Source organism: Melospiza melodia, chromosome W, assembly GCF_035770615.1.
Source record: "Melospiza melodia melodia isolate bMelMel2 chromosome W, bMelMel2.pri, whole genome shotgun sequence".
NCBI classification, from domain to species: Eukaryota; Metazoa; Chordata; class Aves; order Passeriformes; family Passerellidae; genus Melospiza; species Melospiza melodia.
In genome coordinates, this window is record NC_086225.1 from 3,853,707 (window position 1) to 3,873,255 (window position 19,549).

At 47.5% G+C, this 19,549-nt stretch overlaps 1 protein-coding gene across 1 annotated transcript in view; it reads right to left on the minus strand.

The window, feature by feature from the left end:
* The window catches only part of LOC134431422 (transient receptor potential cation channel subfamily M member 8-like), a 90,865-nt gene that overhangs the window by 57,648 nt on the left and 13,668 nt on the right, over positions 1-19,549 (minus strand). Inside the window, 3 exon segments of the mRNA XM_063179435.1 lie at positions 6,829-7,000; positions 17,391-17,563; positions 19,317-19,494. Of these exon segments, the coding sequence (XP_063035505.1) occupies positions 6,829-7,000; positions 17,391-17,563; positions 19,317-19,494 (523 nt within the window).

A 19,549-nucleotide genomic window follows, 5' to 3' on the forward strand; every position in this document is an offset into this window, starting at 1 on the left:
TGATAAATAAATATTTTGGGAAAAGCTTAACTTCAGCTCCTGTGTAACTGCGCTCCATCTACCTGGAATTCAGTGACAGGGAATGGATATAGAAGGACCAGCTTCTAAGAGGAAGGGAGGGAAGTGCTGTGTGGCTGAAATGAAGCTTTGCTGTGACATAAACGACACACAGAAAAGAAGATGAGGGAATGTGCTGCTCCTGAAAGAGCTCCAGATGCATTGCAGTTCACACACATGGTGCCTTCCAGCTCAGCAGCCACAGGATGCTGCCAGTGCTTTCTGATTCCAAGGAAATCACCGTGGCTCAGCCCCAAAGCATGCAGAGGCAGCAGGAGGAGGAGGATACCTGGGATGACCCTGTCTGTGGTAGCTAGGGAAGAGGCGCTGCGGAAGATTTCGCGATGTCACGGGAAGCTAGGACCTTCGGTTCCCCATAGATAAGACCCTCAGGTACTCATAGATAAGAAATTAACATAGGAATGTGGTCCCACTAACAATAGGAATGTTGCCCCACTGAAGCCAGTAACTTTCCATCCCTTACCCAGTACTTTTCCATTCCCTACTAACCCTAGGTAAGAAGGACAAACCCCTTTTTTGACGTAGAGACCCCTAAGACTATAAGACCCCATGAGAAGAAGTAATAAACGCCTTTTGACCGTCCACCACATTGGTGTCTGCGTATGTCATTGGCCCGAACGGCCCTAGAGAGAGGGCTGTCGAGCTGTACCTCAGAACCAGGTCGCCTGCCTTGGCATAGAAGGCAACATCTGGTGCCGGAACCCGGGACAGCGGCTTGCGCCTGGGAAACGGGAACACTCCTGGAACGAGGACGGCGGCTGCGACAGCGGGACTGAATCACAGCGGGGGGGACGCTCCCGGACCAGCTTGGACGATGGAAGCCATAGCGAAGGTCGTAACAGAGATGCATGCGCAATGGGGTATAGAATGTAAACTTAAGGATTTAACTCTCGCATTGACGAGATTGATTAATCTTGGGGCTATTGAAAGCCCCGTGGACGTCCTACATTCGGACGTGTGGGATAACTGTACAAAAGCCCTGGCGGAGGACGCTATGTCCTTGGGCTCAGGGAAAGCCCTAAAATCGTGGGGCAGAGTTGTCCAGGCTCTGAAAAAAGCTCGACAAGAGCAAGAAACCTGGAAAGCCGCGCGAGCTTGTTTATTAGCCGTGCCGCAGTTGGGGGTGGGCGCGGCGACACAAACCGCGGAGGTGCTTGACCCGGGCGGGCGCGCGGAGGCGCGAACGCCGGATCCCCCTCAGGGAGCGGACTCACCATCGGAGGGGGGGGAGCACACGCGGGTGTTCTGGCGGGGGCTCGCGGAAGAGGCGCGGAACGCGGCCAGAATGTCGGACCCCATAGGGACCGATAGAAACGCCCCCCCACCATATGCGTTTGAAAATGGCGCCGGACCGCATGGTCAGGGCGGAAAGGAGGAGGCGGGGGGCGGAAACGCAGTCAGCCCGCTGAACAACGCATGCGCGGGCGAGCGGGGGGACGGGGCGGCCCCCGCGGAGGCGCGTAAGACCAATCAGAGCGCTTTATTCAAATTAAGTCCTTGTAGGGCAAGGACCTCCCCCAGCAGGAGGCGGGGGGACCCCAGGGGGAGGGAACGGCCCGACCCCCGCAAGAAGGGGCGGGGTCGGAGCCCGAGGAAAAGGCAGAGCAGCCCGGAAGCGTCTCTTTACTCGACTTCCGGCTCGGACTCAGACGCGAGCTCGGAGCCCGAGACAGGGTCGGAGGATTCCGGCTCAGATTCTAGCTCTAACAGAGAGAGAGCAGCGGCATGTAAGGTCACTAGCCACAACGCTCCTGCATGGGTGAAGGGGTTACCAGAGAAAAACCGAACCCCGCTTACAAACTGGCGGAAAATAAAAATGGCTTGCGCGGAATGGGCTCCGTCTGCCACTTTGGTGTTCCCGGTTCGTGTGGGGGGGGCAGGCGGAAACCAAAGGATTTATTCACCGGTTAATCCAAAAGATGTGCAGGCAATTGTTAAAGCGATTGCGGATAAGGGAATTAATTCTGCCATGGTTCGCACTCTCATTGACGGCCTTTTTGGTGGGGACGATATGCTTCCTTTTGATATTAAGCAGACGTGTAGAATGATATTTGATGGTGCGGGAATGATCGTTTTTAAACAAGAATGGGAGGATAATTGCCTCAAACAGCTAGCCTTGGTAACGGGGGCAGACCACCCACTGCACGGCTCCAGCATACAGAGGCTAATGGGCACAGACCCCACTATGATCACCCCTCAGCAACAGGCTGAGGGTTTGCGTGCCCATGAGGTCATGACAACCACCCGTGCTGCCCGAGAAGCCATCCGTGACACTTCGAAAGTGGTAGCTAAACCATCCCCGTGGTCTCTCATAAAACAGGGTGAGAGTGAAAGTTTCACTCAGTTTGTGGACAAACTTCAGGCTGCATTAGATTCCTCTGCGTTACCCCCAGAGGCGAAGGGTCCCGTGCTAGCAGACTGCCTACGCCAGCAATGTAACTCAGCCACCAAAGACATTTTAAGGTCACTGCCGCAGGGGTCCAATGTAGCTGCCATGATCAGACACGTTGCAAAGGAGGAACATCTAGTTCCCATTCAAGCAGCAGTTCACACCGCAATAACCAGTGTGATGGCGTGCCTTAAGTGCGGCCAGGCAGGCCACTTGGCAGTAAACTGCCCACAGCCAAGGCGCCTATCAGCAGATGCTCCACCACGCCAAGGGGGAGGTAGGGGGCCGTGCTGGGTGTGCGGAAGGAAGGGGCATTTAGCTAAGGAATGCAGATCCAGGTTTCAGGGAAACGGGAGAGGGAGGGGGCAGCAAGGCCGTATCCAGCCCCCTCCCACCTGGAATATGCAGCGGCCCAGCTACAGCAACCCCCAGTGGGGCAGGGGACCCTCATACCCTATGGCCCCACAGGGAGCAGTCAACTTTGCATCCCCCCCAGCAATACAATGGCAGAGTTGCGCGGCACCGCCCTCAATACCCTCGCACCCCCCACCGCCACAAGCCGCGCCGGAGTCACAGGAACAGCAGGGGACGTCCCAGAGCGGGATCCCTGGGTGGCCTTGGTCATGAAAATAGGGAAGGAACCCCTGATGGTGTGGGGGACATGCCGCCTTTATGGTAGTCAAGATCCACACGTCATAGGGTTCCAGTTCTGGGCGGACACGGGATCAGACTGCACGATTATTCCCCAAGCACACTGGCCCGGACATTGGCAAATCAAAGAAGTCCCTCCAGTGAATGGAGTGGGGGGGCAGTCCCGGGCATGGAAAAGCACCCAGCTGGTGGCTATAACACTTCACACGAAAAAGGGACCAGAACAGACAGTAGCAATTTACCCCTACATTTTGCAAAATTCTCCACCCCTGTTGGGAAGGGATGTTCTTTCCTTGCTAGGATTTCGGATTACAAATTTATCCTGAGGGCCACTGCCGTGCACCCCGCGCTGCCAATCAAATTGACTTGGAAATCATCAGACCCTGTATGGGTTGAGCAGTGGCCCCTGACAGAGCCTCGAATGGCAGCCTTGCTGGAACTGGTCGACCGCGAACTGCAAAAGGGTCACATAGAACCCTCCACCAGCCCATGGAACACCCCTGTATTCGTGATCCCCAAGAGGTCCGGACAAGGCTATCGTCTCGTCCACGACCTGAGAGAGGTGAACAAGACGATCCGACCCCTGGGTCCAGTCCAGACACTGCTACCCGCGAATTCAGCCATCCCCGAAGGGCAGCCGTGCGCAGTACTGGACATCAAGGACTGTTTCTTTTCAATACCCCTGCACCCTGAGGACAGAGAACGATTTGCCTTTTCCGTGGCGTTTCGAAACGGCGAGCGGCCCAACCTTCGCTTCCAATGGAGAGTGCTTCCACAAGGCCTAGTCGACAGCCCGACCATATGCCAGATCACCGTGGACAAAGCACTGACGCCGGTCCGACACTCCAATCCCACCGCAACCATCATCCAGTACATGGACGACATCCTGGTTGCAGCACCATCAACAAGCCAAGTAGATGACCTGGTGACCACAATCACAGAGACCCTTCAAGCCAACGGCTTCGAGATCGCGAGCGCAAAGATCAAGAGAGGACCCTGCGTGACCTTCCTGGGAGTAGGAATCACAAGCTCCTACGTGACACCCCCCGAGATGAAGGTCAACCGAGACATCAAGACGCTCCACGACGTGCAACGCCTGGTGGGATCGCTGCAGTGGCTTCGCAACGTTGTCCTGATTCCTCCCGAAGTCATGGACCCTCTGTACGAACTCCTGAAAGGGAAGAACCCCTGGGATCCCAAGGAGCTGACACCGCAAGCAACGAGCTCCCTCGACTTCATCGAAAACCAGATGTCCACTGGCACGCTTGCCAGGTGGAACCCAGCCATGCCACTGGACTTGTACGTCCACTTTACACCGAAGGGGGGAGTGGGAGCACTGGCTCAAGGACTCGCTGAAAAGGCCCGACCGATCCAATGGGTGGTCCTCGGAAGACCCGCTCGTGCATTTTCCCCAGGAATCGAATGCATCGCCAGTCTCATCATGAAAGGCAGGAGACTCGCCTTGAAACACCTAGGGACAGAGCCGACAAGCATCCACCTTCCGTTTCGCAAGCAGCCGACCTCGGAGTCAGCCACAATATCGGAGTACCTGGCCCTTGCTCTCTCCGGCTTCGGAGGAGAAATCTCCTACTCCTCCAAGCCACCCTGGACTAAGCTGCTGACCGTAGTCGACGTGGACGTGCCACCGAAGGTCAAGGACAGACCGCAGCCAGGACCAACGGTCTTCACAGACGCTTCCTCCACGACTTCAACCGCAGCAGCAGTGTGGCAGGCAGGAGAGCAATGGCACTGCGTCAAAGCGTGTGACCCCACACTGTCGGTGCAACAGCTGGAGGCAGCAGCAGTGGTTTTGGCGTGCGGACTCTTCCAAGACGAACACCTCAACATCGTAACGGACTCTATATTCGTGGCAAGGCTCTGCCTGTCCATGGCAGGACCAGGAGTGTCGACATCAGCAGCAGCCCTAATGCTGGAAGAAGCACTTTCCTCGCGACAGGGCACCGTGTCAGTCATCCACATCAACAGCCATGACCCAGTCAAAGGCTACTTCCAGACCGGCAACGATAAAGCGGACGCCGCAGCAAAAGGCGTTTGGACCCTGCAAAGAGCTCGTCAGCTGCACGAGTCGCTCCACATCGGAGTCAAAGCACTGGCGAAGAGATGCGGAATCCCGACAGCGGACGCGAAACATGTGGTAGCCACTTGCCCTTACTGCCAGAAGTCACCCCTTTGGACCTACGGAGTCAACCCGAGAGGTCTCAAGCCCTCAGAAATCTGGCAGTCGGACTTCACCTGGTGCGAACTGATGAAGCCCCGAGCATGGCTTGCAGTGACAGTAGACACTTATAGCGGGACGATCATAGCTACACAGCACCCCAAAACCAACTCCAAAAACACAATTCAGCACTGGCTGACAGCCATGGCTTGGCTTGGTATCCCCAAGCAGATCAAAACGGACAATGGCTCCAATTTCATCTCTAAACAAGTACAGGAATTCGCTGCAAAATGGGGCATCACGTTAGTGCAAGGCATCCCACACAACAGTACCGGGCAGGCCATAGTTGAGAGAGCAAACCAGACCCTGAAAACCAAGATAGAAGTATTGGCAAAAGCAGAGGGCTTTGCCAATGCCATTCCCCCAGGAGATCAGGCACGCATGCTGGCAACCGCTTTGCTGGCACTGAATCAATTCCCTAGGGGAGACGAAACAAACAGTCCCGTCCAAAAACACTGGGCCACTCGAGCGCTAGAAGAGGGCCCACAGGTAGTGATCAGAAACGAACTAGGCGAGTGGGAACGGGGTTGGAGGCTGATGCTCACGGGGAGAGGGTATGCAGCTGTCAAAAAGGACGGCAAAATCAGGTGGTGTCCACTTAAGTCGATTAAACCGGACCTTCATAGCGAGCAGAATGAGACTGACGAGAATTGCGAGTCTTTGTTTACAGGACCTGCTCGTGGGACGCCCTCGTGACGCGTACATCCCGGTTCCAGACGAAAGTGACAGACCACCAAGCCGTCAGGCAGCACCCGAGAGACCCGCACGGGTCCATTGGCGATGCTGTTTCTAACAGTCACCTTCGGACCATGCCTGCTGAACAAGCTGGTCTCATTCGTTCAGAGCCGCCTGGAACGGACCAACATCCTGTTCATAGGGCGACGACAACTGCTGTGAATTCAACCAGGGAATTCAACCAAAGAACACTGCCAGTCACAAGGTTTTCAAAACTTGTCTGGCAAAAGCTTACTCAGGTTTCCCAAAATCCCTTTCCCTTGTCAAGTCACAACTTTATACCTTAATTCAGTATCTACGTACACGACTACCTCATTCATTTGTGAAAAGGGAGGGGGAGATGTGGTAGCTAGGGAAGAGGCGCTGCGGAAGATTTCGCGATGTCACGGGAAGCTAGGACCTTCGGTTCCCCATAGATAAGACCCTCAGGTACTCATAGATAAGAAATTAACATAGGAATGTGGTCCCACTAACAATAGGAATGTTGCCCCACTGAAGCCAGTAACTTTCCATCCCTTACCCAGTACTTTTCCATTCCCTACTAACCCTAGGTAAGAAGGACAAACCCCTTTTTTGACGTAGAGACCCCTAAGACTATAAGACCCCATGAGAAGAAGTAATAAACGCCTTTTGACCGTCCACCACATTGGTGTCTGCGTATGTCATTGGCCCGAACGGCCCTAGAGAGAGGGCTGTCGAGCTGTACCTCAGAACCAGGTCGCCTGCCTTGGCATAGAAGGCAACACCCTGTCTGAAATGTACTTCTCCAGCTGGCTCCGCACTTTGGCCTCTGTGGTGGGATGCCCGTGGGTGCCATTGTCAACCAGCAGCAGATGGGTGTGGTTGTTATCCAGGAAGTACAGGGGGTCTCTCTTCAGGTCATCCATGATGTAGTGGGCCAAGTAGCTCCCCTGGGGGCACACACAGCGTTTGACAAAGATTCAAGGACACACACACCTTATTTATGTGGTGGGACAATTTTTTTAGAGGTGTTCTATTGTTGTAATCATATTGTTGTATTCATATTGCTGTTATATTATTTCTAGGGTCCCAAGCCTTCTTGGTGGTTTTTCTCATGATCAGCTCTTCTCAGCAGTGTCATTCCTGCTGCTTCATCAGAGCTCCTCCAAGGCTCCCCCTGACTGGCCACCCCCTTATATCCCAGTTATCCTCATTAGTCACAGCTGCTGCCCAATTAAGGACATCACAGCTGTAGCTCATTTAGGACAACTAGGACTGGGGCAAGGCCACTTATACAATACATATATTTTACAAGGACTCCTACTACATTTATACATATGTTTACAATACATATATTCAGGCCCCCACATTCTATCATGTTTGGTGGACAAGAGACAAGGGGGCTACCCCAGAGCTTCTGACGGGAAGGATGGCAGTGTCAGTGAGGACACAGTCTCAAGCTACGTCAAGGAAGGGATAGGTTGGATATTAGGAAAAAATTTTTCATTCAAAGAATAATAAAGTACTGGAATGCTCTTCCCAGGAAGGTGGTAGAATCACCATCTCTGGATGTATTTAAAAAATGACTGGACATGGCACTTGGTGCTATAGTCTAGGTGAGGTGTCAGGGCAAAGGTTGGACTTGATGACCTTAGAGGTCTCTTCCAACCTCATTTTTCTGTAATGAAGATCCTAAACAACAGCAGCAGGTACCCACCGTGTGCCTGAGCTCATGGGAACCCCTGCTGTGGGGGAGTGCACAGGGAATTCAGATCTGGAATAACCATGGGAGTGGGTTATTCCCTAAAGCAATGCCAGACAGAGTTAGAGCAGCTGAACTCCCACACAGACATGCCAAAACCTGGCACAGCTGAAATTCTCCTCACCAGGCCTGATGCGTGGGACGAACTTGGGCATGAGAACATTTTACTTTCCTCCTGTTCTGGGAAGAGCTCCTGACGTTTTGAGGCCAAGCCTTCTCTTTCTTTCCCCACCAACCCATCCATGCAGCACTTGAGGATGTGGTTAAACTGTGAATATGGTGGCAGCAACAGGCTGACAGCTGGACTCTTAGAAGTCTCAGTTTGTCCAACCTTAATTTTAAGCTCATTAATAACCCCATTGTAAGAGCCTGAATGAGGGATGTGGCACTCCAGGCGGCTCTCCAAAATGCAGTTTACTCCATCCAAGAGGTTACACAATCCAGGGTTGTGGGTGACGGAGCCTGTGCCTACAGCTGTCAGCTCCAGCTGCAGACAGGCCTGGAGACCCTTAGTTTATGTTACATTGCATTATATACTTTTCTTTTGGTTACAATGCATTCTATACTTTTCTTTGCTGAGCATCTTAATAGAATAGAACCAATCTATACCTTAACTATTATCTCTAGCCTATCATAACTACTATAATTACCATATTCATGTTACTATTCTCCAATCACTCAAAGTTAGTACATTACAGTTTAAGCTAGAAGTTGTTTTTCAGTTTTCTTGCAGTTGTTTTGCAGAGAAAGAAGAAACCTCACAACTTCATAAAAGTTGTAAAGCTCGGTATGTTTTTATTACGGCGCGCACGTCGGACACATGCAGAGGAAATACTCAAAAGGCATGCATACCCCTGGAGACCTCAGGTCTCCTTTTATCCCCCTTCCAAATGTATATGCATAGAGTTTCACAATGGGTTCATACATATTCATTCCGCGTGACATTTATCGCCAGTTCTTTTTTATCAAAGGAATTCCTAGGTGGGGGGCAGATCGAACTTGTGATCATTTCTGGTTTTTTTTTTTCAGTCTCCTCGCTATATCTGCCCTGCAGTTTTTCCCTTCAGCTTTGGCCTCACAGACTTTTCACCTCTCCTAGACACTTCATCTAATTCAGAATGGATGTCTACTCTGTCTCATTCCCCTCTTTCCTAGGAAAAAAGTACATTCTTTTACTTAATGAAAACCCTCATGACAATAAGTGTCTTTTAATGCTTCACCATGTACGTTTGACAAAGAGGTTAGTACAGATATTCGTCGTAGTATTCTCCAGTTCCAAATTGACAATATAATAGATAATCCTAAGCTTATCCCAACTAATATTAGCAAAACTACAATGGGGTGGCACAACTTATTAAAGATTCCATTTGCACTTGGTGACCACTCAAAGATCACATCACACCAGTGATGATCCATATTTTGTTTTATTCTTTGTAGAACTCTGCTAATCTCTTTTGTATCATGTTGGACAGTAATTAAGGTTTTCTTTCCACTTTCTTGGATTTCCTTCAAGATTTCCAATAGGTCTTGGTGCTTAATTAATTGTTTCACTAATGTAAGTTTCATCCCAATACGGGTAGGTGATAGTCTGTGATACATTGCAAAATTGGCTTTGATCAGCTGGTGAGATGTCACTGGTTCCGAATGTGAAAAATCACACCCGATAATCTTAGCAAAATTACATATACATAAATTAGAATGATTTCTACTAGACAGAATAAAACCGTTGCTATCAATTTTTACAGCAGCACAAGCAGTTCTCAAGCATACACCCTTTCCCAGTATATAAGAGCACAGTTTTCTGGTCAGTGACTGGATGAATTTCAAAGTGACAAATACTCTGTTCAGTGTCCAAACACACATCCTGAGCATTAATAGTATTGCTTTCACAAATGAATCCCATCTGTTCTCTAGTAATGCAGGATTCTAAGTTTACTGTCTGCCACTTTTCATTCATCGTTCGTGCCCACACTCTATGTTCTGAAGGACAGAGTATTGTTTTTTCATGGTTTAATCCTAGGGCAATGATGGGATGGATAACATAAACAGTGGCCTTACATACGGTTATCACAAAGGCAGTGGCCACATTAGAAACAGGATCATAGGTGAAATTCACCATAGTCCACCAGGATTGAAACTTCCTTTCAAAATCAGTTGCATTATCCCACACAATTTTCCGAATTTCAGCTGGAAAATTACCTTCACCCCCTTCCCGTATGATCAGAGCTGCTGTTGCTTGCATCTATAACTGTGCTTGTATACAACTGAAAGCTAAAGACACATTATCTTGAACTGTACTAAGTGCTTCTACTATTAACTTGTGGTCTTGGTCCCCGGCCTTTTCATACTTCCTTACTTTGGCAGTACTTTTGATATCTGTCACTGGCTAGTTCCTAATGCCAATAGAGATAACGATAAAGGCTGCGTCAATTTTGTTAGGCTACCTGCTGCAATGGCCATTCTATTCATCAGTATTTCTGAATCAATTCCATTTTAAACTCCTAATCTTGTCCCTAATATGCCAGTTAGATCCTTTCTTGTTCTGCTCCTGAGATATGCCTGTCTTTGTAACCATGTTGTCCAGCCCCCGAAGGATGTTTTTAGGAAGGAGGAGCAGGCTGGTTGGATTTTTGAGATGTTAATTTGCATTATCAACTCCACATGATTGAGAGACCATTCTGGATTGAATAATAGTTGTTGTTCACTCACATTCTTTACTACATAGGGGCCTATTTCATACACTTTAGGTTCAAGTTTGGGTAGAGTCTGAACTAGTATGGGTTGCATAAGGCCCTGCTGTTGTAAAAAGTGCAGTGTCTGCTTTGAATTTAAATGAAAGTCTGATAGCAACTCGAACTCAAAGGCAGGTCACTTCTACAGGCTGTATCAAGGTGAAATTACACCAACAGTCTGATTCACTTAGGCTATCACGAACTTCCTGGTGTTCATATACACCAGGGGAGGTTACAACACTAATTTCATTTGGTCTCTCATAAGCCATCCCATTTATCATCCGGCACCCTACCTTGATTTCTTCTCCTCTGATCCTTTGAATTGTCCACAGTTCCTGTTCCTGCCATTCCTGCTCCTCATATACCTGACCCCATGAATTACTACAGTGGATAGGTTTAAATCTTTTATCTCAGAAGGTTTTCCCATGGATCCAGTATACTGATTAAAAGCCTGGGACCAAGGCCATTCAGCATTGCTATGGATAAAGGTACTCTTTAGTTCTGAAACTTCAATTATAATTACATATACAACAATTCTGTGAACCCAAGTATGAACTACTCCCGACTGCAATATACTCATTTTGCCCAAGTAAGTTTTAGTCTCAGTTCATTCTCTTCTGGTATCACTCTCCAAGAGATTTCTAGGGCTTTCTTCACTCCAGAGTGATGGATCCAGGCATTCTGCTCCTTGATTTTGATCGCAGTGAAGGTGGTGAGAAGTACTTGCAGTGGTCTCTCCCACTGTGGTTCCAAAGTCTTCTCTGTAAGAGACTTAACATATACATCATCCCCTGGCTATCTAACTCCCTGCTCCGAGTTCCAGCCACATGTTTCTCAATTTCTCTGAGCTGTTTGCTTAAAGCCACCATGTAGGTGGACATTCTGGAAATTCCCTTGGTATTCTATATGGTCATCTATAAGGCATTCCAAAAGGATTCAGCATTCCTTTAGCTGAAGGTTTAGTTCAAATTTGCAATAGTGCTAGTGGAAGATCTTGGGCTAGGGTAGATTAACTTCTTGCCCCAGTCTTACAATCTGCTGCTTGATCAAATGATTCATTTTCTCCGCCTGGCTACTTGATTGGGGCAGTATGAAGTGTGAAGTTCTTAATCTATGCCCAGGTGGCCACTAATCTGTTGCACTGCTTTGGAAATGAAATATGATTCTTTATCTGAGGACATCGTGGCTGGAACTCAGAAGCGTGGTATTGTTTCTTGTAAAAATAATCTGGTCACATCTTGAGCTTTGACAGTTCTGGTGGGGAATATTTCTGGCCACCCTGAAAACGTATCTACCAATACCAGTAAATTCTGATACCAATAGTGATACCCCCCTTTCCTTGGGAGTTGTGAAAAGTTAATTTGCTACTGCTGTACAGGCCCATGGCCTCTCCCAGTCTGACCGAGTTTCGGCTGGGGGGTATTTTGGGGTTAGTCTGGAGGCAAGGATCACATTGTCGGCTTACCTGAGTGATAGTGGCATATAAATTCCTGACAACGATACGATTCTTTCAATCAGATGTATGTTCTAGAAAGCCTGTAGAAATTACTACTTCAAAGTCAACACTTCATTTCAATGCACACAGTATCACTGGCAGCCTTGGTCATTTTGAGAAAGGAGCCACACACTATAAAAGGCTTTTAAGTAGTTAGGCCCTAGTGTGTTTTCTAGTGCTCTTCCTTCACTAGTAACCACGAAAATGGGAAGGGATTACTAGCTCTCTTTCAGTGGTAGCCCATCCCTTGCAGTTGTACGTCTCTTTTGATTAGTACTATTGTATTATGGCTTACCTTCGAGGAAAATCTGTACCTCACCCTTTGCTGCTTTCTTTGCCTCTCCATCTGCCAGCTCATTTCTTTCCTCCAATTTTAAGCTCACTCTCTGGTGTGCCTTAATATGCTGTTTCAGGTAGCTGATCTGCTTCCAGCAGCTGGATTGTCTCTTCTTTCCCTGTGAGGTCAGCAGTCCCCTCTCCTTCCAGATGGCTCCATGTGCATGCACAACTCTGAATGCCTTTTGCTGTTTCTAAGGCATGGGTCAATGAATTTATCTCAGCCTTCTGTGCAGAGGTACCTGTTGGTAAGGGTCCAGACTCTATTACCTCTCTGCAGGTAGTCACTGTGTACTTTGCAATGTCGCTTTCCACTGGCAATGTAGCTGCTCCTGTCAGTGAACCAGGTCTCTGCATCGTCCAGAAAAGTGTCCTTTAAGTCTGGGCGGCTGGAGTAGGTAGCTTCAATGGTCTCTAGGCAATCATGGTGTACTGCTTCTCCTTGATTCCACTGAGAAAAGAAGCTGGGTTGAAAATATTAGTCACTACTATCTCTACATCATCTTGCTCTACCATGATGGCCTGGTATTTCAGAAACCTCTGTGGTGAGAGCCAGTGGCCACCCTTTACTTCCAGTACTGTGGACACTGTGTGGGACACTAGCACAGTCATTTTTGTCCAAGGGTAGACTTGGGTGCCTCTTGAATATTCAGCACAACTGCTGCTACACCTCTGAGGCAACCTGGCCATCCTTTGGCTGTTGCATCTAGTTGCTTAGACAAGTAAGCAACTACCCTCTGGTATGGACCCAAGTCCTGAGCCAGTATTCCCAGGGCAATTCCTTGCATGGAAAAATAGAAAGAATGGTTTACTTACATCTGGAAGTCCCAAAGCTGGAGCCGACATGAGGGCACTCTCTAGCTGGCGAAAGGCCTGTGTGGCATCTTTGGTCCACTGGAGATCTCTGTTTCCATTGGCAATAAGAGCATAGAGGGGTCTGACAAGAAGTCCATAATTATAAACCCACAGCTGGCACTACCCTGCCATGCCTAAGAGCGTTTGGAGTTCCTTCGTTGTCTGGGGTTTCAGGGTTTGGCATATGGCTTCCCTGCCTTAAAGCCTGCTGCTCCGCACTCACTTCTTACCCCAGGTAGATTACCTTCTGTTTCACTACCTGTGCCTTTTTCTTTGAGACTCTGTATCCTTGGAGTCCTAGGAAATTCAAAAGGCTTACCGTCCAGGCTTCTCTTGCTTCCCTCATCCGAGTGGCTACTAGAAGATCGTCCACGTACTGCAACAGCCTCCTTTCCTCTTGTGGAGCTTCCCGGGACTCTGGGTCTTTGCAAGCTGTTCTCTAATTGGAGTGGGGAACCTTGAAGCCTTCAGGTACATGAACTATGTGAGCTTGTGTTTGAATGCAAAAATTTTCTAGCTGGCTTCGTGGATAGGGAGGCAAAAGAAGGCATCTCTTAGGCCTAAAACAGTGAACTAGGTTAGCTCAGCTGTGAAACAAGTTAGTAAAGTATATGGATTTGCTACCACAGGGTATAAATTCTGTGCCATCTTATTAACAGCCCTTAATCCAGTACTATCAGTTATTGGGCTGATTCCTTCCCTATCTTCCTTTTGAGGGTACTACTCAGTTCTCACTAGTTGTGTTCTTTCCTTAAGCTTGATTACCATGGGGGGCATCTTTCATTCTCCCTGGTACAGCAGAGGCCCATACCCTTGAAAACACTTATTTACTTATTCTAATATCTCCTTACTAATGTCTTTCTTAATTTCAGTGTCTGTTAATGTTAACCCTAACATCTTTATATAATTTGCCTCCAGAGTAACCTTTCTCATTTGAGAATGTTTAGTGAATTGAGCGAATTGTACAAAAGCTTCTAAGTACACATAGTACACATGTTACTTTAAAGGTTTGCAAAAGTATGCTTTCTCAGACTGGCCAGTTGTTCAGTTGTTCCCCACACTACAACACAAACATTCTCCACAGGTACTAAAGCTTTATTTAAAACTGAATATATGGCCCTTATGTCGACTAAAATTCTTCCCTTTTGGGGAGGTCATTCTTAACCTCCCTCCCTTACCTTGGGAGGAGCCTTTAACAAATCATATGTACTCATTTTGCGAACTGTGATTGCTTTGAATTTCAGCATGATAATCTTTGCTTGACTTCAGACATTGCTATCTTATGCTGTATGCGGAACAAAATGTTTGATTTTCTTTCTCTTTGACTTGTTTTCCTTTTCAAGGGCGAAGACCAGAGGGAGGTCTGATCTCACAGTCTCTTTGCCATTCTGGGTGATTTCTGAAAACAAAAAGACATTTCAGCATACAAAAACTCTATCCCATATTTCTTCCTATTTTAAAACAGTACTAACTGCAATGAATTATTATAAATCTTTTTATTTTCTGAGCTGCTCTTACTGGCAACCTCCTCCCAGTGAGTCCCTCCTCCCAAAAAGGGGCTAATTTAGGAACCTCTTTTTTCTGGTCAGTTCTCATTATCTCTTTCTCCTTGCCCTATCTCGCTTCCAGTTTCTCAGTCTTCCTCCTACACACACAGCTCCAGGTGGCATGTATCAGATGCGATTTCTAACACACGAGCCTTAAGATCTTAGGTTCTGAATCAGCTTGATCAGAAAGCTTTAATTTACACTCGGGGCATGTGCCCTGACACTTATTCGAACAGCAAAACAGCAATACCAGCGTTTCTCATAAACACCACACTGCAATAATACCTGCACATCCAGCTTTTTCCCACAGGCCGTTCCCGTGTTCCCTGGGGAGACGGGGCAGCCAGAGCTGTCCCTGTGCTCAGGGGACAGCCACTGTCACCTCACGCAGCGTGCCAGCCCCTTGATGCACCAAAGGTTCCCCGAAAGTGCCCGCAAAGGCAGGCTCTTCTGTTTGTTACAGAGAACTTTAAATCCCTACAGCAGATTGTTTCCAGTCCAGACTTACTGCAGTACCAGCTCAAGTCTCATAAATCTCATAAGTCTCATTAACTAATTTATCTCATTCATCTCTTCTATCTAAACTCTGTTTTACAAAATATCAATCTTTTCTAGTTCTCTTCTTGCACTATCTAATTAAGCCCTGTGTCTACTTACACTTGTTTTACTGCCTTGCAAAAAGGCTGTTCTTGTCACAGCCGAAACTCTGATATGCCCACAGACACAGACACACGTACCCCCCCCCTTTTATCTCAAATTCACTAGAGTCAAGGCTTGAATTGCTGTGAGGGGGACAATTCTTGGAATTCCTTTAACTCGCTTCATCGTAGTTAAGCATAAATCACAATACTATAGTTCTCCTGTGTAAAATGCTACTCTTGTTGCAAACAAAACTTTAAAATCTCCACAAACGCCACTATACAATCTGAGAATCAAATTACCACAATGCAGCGGAAGAAAATCACCACACAAAATCACAAAATCACTGGGAAAGGGCATATCTCTCAAAGTGCTCACTTTTCTCAACACAACACAGCATACCATAATTCGGCATTTACTCACATCAAATTTCCTGGACACAATCAAAATAACAGCACACAGTCTAGAGATCAAGTCCAAACATCCAAGGCAAAGGAACTCTCTGAGCTCCTACTCACAGTTAAAATGTACCAAATCTACACAAATCACTACATTTAAACACAATAAATACCATCACTGACATTCCTCCACTCGCTTCTCCGTGGGGCACTTCTCTCCCTGCCCCCACAGCCTGCTGCAGCCGGCACCTCAGGCCTCACTCGGCTGCTTCATACACGGGTAGTACTGACCCCCCCGCACTGTAGGGCACTGTAGATTTACTCTCTTTTATATACCAAACACTTATACACTTGCACGATTACAAACACAGTGCACTGACCACACAATGCATTAACCATACAGCGACACAGTGTCCGGATACCACACACACACACACAAACCAAACACACAGGGGTTCAGCAGTTCTGCTCTATCAGAACAATGAACCCCCAATACACACATACACGGGTTCACCCGGCTCACCCCCAGAGCCACTAGCGGTTCCGCTCTATCAGAACGATGAACCCCGTCTGTAATACAGCTGCTCCATCAGCTATACCCAGACGTCTCGGGGTGGTTTACTCCCTTGCTCTCCTTTCCCTCCCCCGGGGCCCCTCAGTACATACCGTATCTTCCTCCGCAGGCCAGCAGGTCGTTGTCTGTCCTCGCAGGTGGCAAGTCGAGATGAGCGGAGCCCCACCAGGAAAAAAATTCCTAGGGCGCACCTTGGAGGTCTGTCTATCCCCCCTGCCCCTGCAGGGACAGAGAATCCCTGGCTGGCTCGCCACAATGTTTTGCGGAGAAAAGAAGAAACCTCACAACTTTGTAAAAGTTGTAAAGCTCGGTATGTTTTTATTACAGCCCGTGCGTCGGACGCATGCAGAGGAAATCCTCCTCAAAAGGCATGCGTACCCCTGGAGACCTCAGGTCTCTATTTATCCCCCTTCCAAATGCATATGCATAGAGTTTCACAATAGGTTCATACATATTCATTCCGTGTGACATTTATTGCCAGTTCTTCTTTATCAAAGGAATTCCTAGGTGGGGGGCAAATTGACTTTGTGGTCGTTTCTGGTTTTTTTTCTCTGTCCCCTTGCTGTCTCTGTCATGCAGATTTTCCTTCAGCTTTGGCCTCACAGACTTTTCACCTCTCCTAGACACTTCACCTAATTCAGAATGGATGTCTACTCTGTCTCACAGTGGAAAATTCTGAGATTGTTTTTCTACTTGCCACATCTGCTGACTTGTTTGCCTGTGCTATCTTTCTGCTTGGTAAAGACATCTTCTTGTTTGAGGTGGGTTTATCCGTTGCTCTAAGCCATAAAAACCCCTTGTAACTAACAGACCCTTTGGCTCCTTGGTTATACAGTAAGACTGGCTCAGCAATTCTTTTCTTCTATATCAAAACTTGCTTTCATTTCTATTTCTTCTTCACATTCTACATGTAAAAAAATCTTTCTGCCAAGCATATATATATCTGTGAGACTTTCTTGTCAAGCTTTCACCCTTCCCAGCACGCCCTGCCCTGCTCCTTACGTTGCTGCTGGCGGTGCAGATGAGTGATTCCCGGTTAAAGATCATGCCCCAGGCAGTGATGCTGATGGCCACCATATTCTCCTCGGAGCTGTGGCTGATGGTGTTGTTCTTCACCACCTCCCACATGTACTTCATCAGCCTGTAGTGCATTCCCCCGGTGAAAATCCAGGCTCCTGGAACAACACCCGCTCACCTGGGGGTGCACAGCCAAACACTCACCCTCCCACGGCATCAAAAACCTAACCCAAACCCTTTTGTGACATTGGGGGGTGGCTCTTCAATTAAGCAAAAAAGAGATGCTACACAACTCACCTTACGCTATCACAGGCACTCCTGACTCCAGGCACCCCGGAATCACAGGCACCCCTGAGTCCACTCCCCTAAATACCACTCCTGCTACTTCCAAACCATTAATGCCACACGTGTCCCAAGTGAGACACAAACTTTAAGGAATTTAGGGATTTTAGAGGAGCGGAGGTTTTAGTTAGAGATAAGCTTTGTTTGAGTTAATCAAAATAAATGAGTAGGCCTTGATGAAGTTAAATGTCATAGATATGTTTTATGAAAAATCCTTTCCTTAGGATTTTTCCTCCTGAGAAGCTGAGAGGCCTCAGAAACAAAATGTAAACAATGGTTATCTGCTGCTGTGGAATGCAACAGGTGGGTCTGTGATTGGTCTCATGTGGTTGTTTGTCATTAATGGCCAATCACAGTCCAGCTGTCCAAACTGTCTCGGTCAGTCACAAGCCTTTGTTATCATTCTTTTTCTATTCTTAGCTAACCTTCTGATGAAATCCTTTCTTCTATTCTTGTAGTATAGTTTTAATGTAATATATATCATAAAATAATAAATCAAGTCTTCTGATACATGGAGTCAAGATTCTCATCTCTTCCCTGGTCTTGGGACGCCTGCGAACACCGTCACACCATCAGCCAGTAGTTAACTAATAATTGATTGCTTGTCAACATAATGTTTGGTTAGCTGGGTTTACAATGAAGAATACAGAAACTTGTTACCGGGCTTGCAAGGGTTGCAGGGTGAAGAGAGAGGTGAGAATCTTGACCTCATGTTCAGAAGGCTTGATTTATTATTTTATGCTATATATTACATTATTACTATGCTAATAGGAATAGAGAGAAAAAGGTCTCAGAAGCTTGCTACACTAAGAATAGAAAAGGAATGAATAAACAAATTGTACACAACCAACATGGGCCAATCACAGGTGCACCTGTTGCATTCCACCGCAGCAGATAACCATTGTTTACATTCTTTTTCTGGGGCCTCAGCTTCCCAGAAGGAAAAATCCTAAAGAAAGGATTTTTCACAAAAGATGTCTGTGACAGAAACTGATAAATAGCTTTTAGGAACATAAGACAATTGTAGGCCTTCTCTGTTCTGAAACCAATTGAAGACGGGGAATGGGAGTTCTACCAAGAGTTCATTTGTCATATTTGCATTGAAAAGGCAGAAAGGTCAGAATGAGGAAGACTTCATTTACTTCCTCATTTTGGGACCCCTCCCCATGAAATGGACCACCGACCCATTTCAAGGAACAAACTATGCATGCTTAATGGCTTTTGAACTAATTACCATACGAAGTGGGGAATGGGATGTACCAAAGTTATGAATATGCATTTGTATTTTGGGTATTCAGTACTTGGATAGATAAAAGGACTCTGTAATCACCTGTAAAATGGGGTGTGTATTTGGCAGCTATCCCACAATAAACTTACACTTTCTAACTTTAAACTGCTAGAGAGTCTTTGTCTGTCACAGTTGGATATCAGTACTAGATCAATATCCATATTTTTAATAAATCACAAGTGCAGCAGCCAAATGAACACTTTGCTCACCCCCAGACCCTTGGAGCTGCTGCCCCTGCAGTGCAGCAGTGAAGTGGCAGAGGCCCAGCAGCAGGTGCTCACCCTTGGACTGGGCAATGTAGCTCAGCCTGCTGAAGATCTTGCGCATGCGGGGCTTGAGCGTGAAGTTTTTGGCACCGCCGGTGACGGAGATGACGAGGTTGAGGGTCTTCAGGTGCCAGTGCTGGGTCACGAGGTCGTAGAGGGTCTCAGATTCTGTGTCACACGACAGGCGGATGTACTTGGGGAGAGAAAACAGGAGAACAAACATAGAGGAGATAAATCAAGGTGGCTGG